Here is a 1,674-nt window from a genome sequence, read left to right as displayed (position 1 = left end):
AACTCAAAAAGTTGTTAGGAGGGTAGATGTCATGTTAAGTGTTCTTACCAAAATAAAATAGAAAAAAATTTTCAACCAAGTTTGCTCTACTATTAAAATTAGTTTATTGAAATAGAAGAGTTGGTGCCATGTAGATATATTAATAAGGGAAGAGAGGGATTCACAGCTTGAAAGGTGAGATTCTAGGTCATTCTACAGGAAGGGTTCCCCTTGCTGCTGCCACTGTTTCTGTTGTGTTTGTTGCCAGAATTGAGTCTTCACTTTGAAGAGTTCACAAGGCACCCTTTGCTGCTTTGTGTGGTTTATCAAGAAAGTGGCTGTGCAGTTGACAGAGGGGGTAAAAAGACCTGAAAGGAGAATTAAGTCAGGATGATACACAGATTCTAGTGATCCAAAGAATGAGTTCACTCTTCAGTAGAAGCTAGATAATCCATATCATCCATAGTATAATGGTTGGCAGCAGCTGAATCCATAGCCTCCATAGCCACAGCCATAGCCCAGCCTGCAGAAGCTGCCACAACCACAGCCAAAGCCATAGACCCAGCCACCAAAGCCTCCAGAACCACAGCCCAGGCCTCCATAATAGCTGCTGTAGTAGCTCATGGTTCAGCAACTGTAGATGTATTTGGAGGTCAAGGGCAAGTTTCCTGAGTACAACTATCACCAGCTTCCCTGGGACTTTTGTACATCCTCAGTGATGGGTAGGGTAGACTTCTCATGGCGTAGATTCAATTGCATGAAAAAAATCTCATTCACCTTAAAACTGTAGAACAATTCCTGACACTAAGTAACTATGTTTGCATTTGATTTCTGTGCCGTTTGGATTCCACAGGATGGTTATGCTGTCTTCAAAGCCCTCCTGCTTTGACCATCATAGTTAAAGCTCTATAATCAGACATAAGAGCAGCAATCAGCTTCAATTTTGTCACCTAAAATTGTTCTTTCATTACAGCCCCTTCCCAGTATCTGATTCTTAATGTATTCCTTTCCCAAATATTTAATGCCCAACTAATGCATCCCAGGCGCCATGCTCAGAGCTAGGGATACAGCTGTAAATAAGAACTGCCCTTCCCAATCCCATGAGTTTTACCCCTTCATCTTTGTTATTTAAGTTATTGAAGTAATAGAAGAGGTACATTTACTGTATAAATCCAACAAAATGTGGCCAACAGCACAATAGGATCACATTTATTTTTTTAAGAGAAATAAAAAAACCCAAATGGCAAAATTTTGTTTCCTTACACATTACTACCCTTTTACTCAATGTTGTTTATGAAACTTTTGATGGCTCTTAGCTCTTACTGCAAGATTCTTTTCCATTATTCAATGTTTATATAGGAAATGCCACTGGAGGCAAGAGCTGTGGGTGTGATTTTTGCAAAGTAATACCCTATTCTTCATCTTTGTAATCTTCTTTTTTTAAAAAAAACTTTTAAGGCCAGGCGCGGTGGCTTATGCTTGTAATCCCAGCATTTTGGGAGCCCAAGGCGGGCAGATCACCTGAGGTTGGGAGTTCGAGACGAGCCTGACCAACAGGGAGAAACCTCATCTCTACTAAAAACACAAAATTAGCCAAGTGTGGTGGCGCATGACTGTAATCCCAGCTACTCGGGAGGCTGAGGCAGGAAACCAGGAGGCAGAGGTTGCAGTGAGCTGAGATCGCGCCACTGCACT

At 41.5% G+C, this 1,674-nt stretch overlaps 1 protein-coding gene across 1 annotated transcript; it reads right to left on the bottom strand.

Moving 5' to 3' along the window:
• Positions 1 to 435: 435 nt before the first annotated feature.
• On the bottom strand, positions 436 to 603 carry LOC112620054 (keratin-associated protein 19-8). The gene has a single exon (XM_025378076.1). It carries the CDS (start codon positions 601 to 603, stop codon positions 436 to 438), a length of 168 nt encoding a protein of 55 aa, XP_025233861.1.
• Between the last annotated feature and the right edge of the window lie 1,071 nt (positions 604 to 1,674).

Source organism: Theropithecus gelada, chromosome 3 (genome assembly GCF_003255815.1).
Source record: "Theropithecus gelada isolate Dixy chromosome 3, Tgel_1.0, whole genome shotgun sequence".
Taxonomy (NCBI): Eukaryota; Metazoa; Chordata; class Mammalia; order Primates; family Cercopithecidae; genus Theropithecus; species Theropithecus gelada.
This window is presented reverse-complemented; position numbering and strand designations above follow the sequence as displayed.

Coding starts and splice junctions, on each gene's coding strand:
- LOC112620054 (XM_025378076.1), bottom strand. CDS start 603: ATGAGCTACTACAGCAGCTATTATGGAGGCCTGGGCTGTGGTTCTGGA.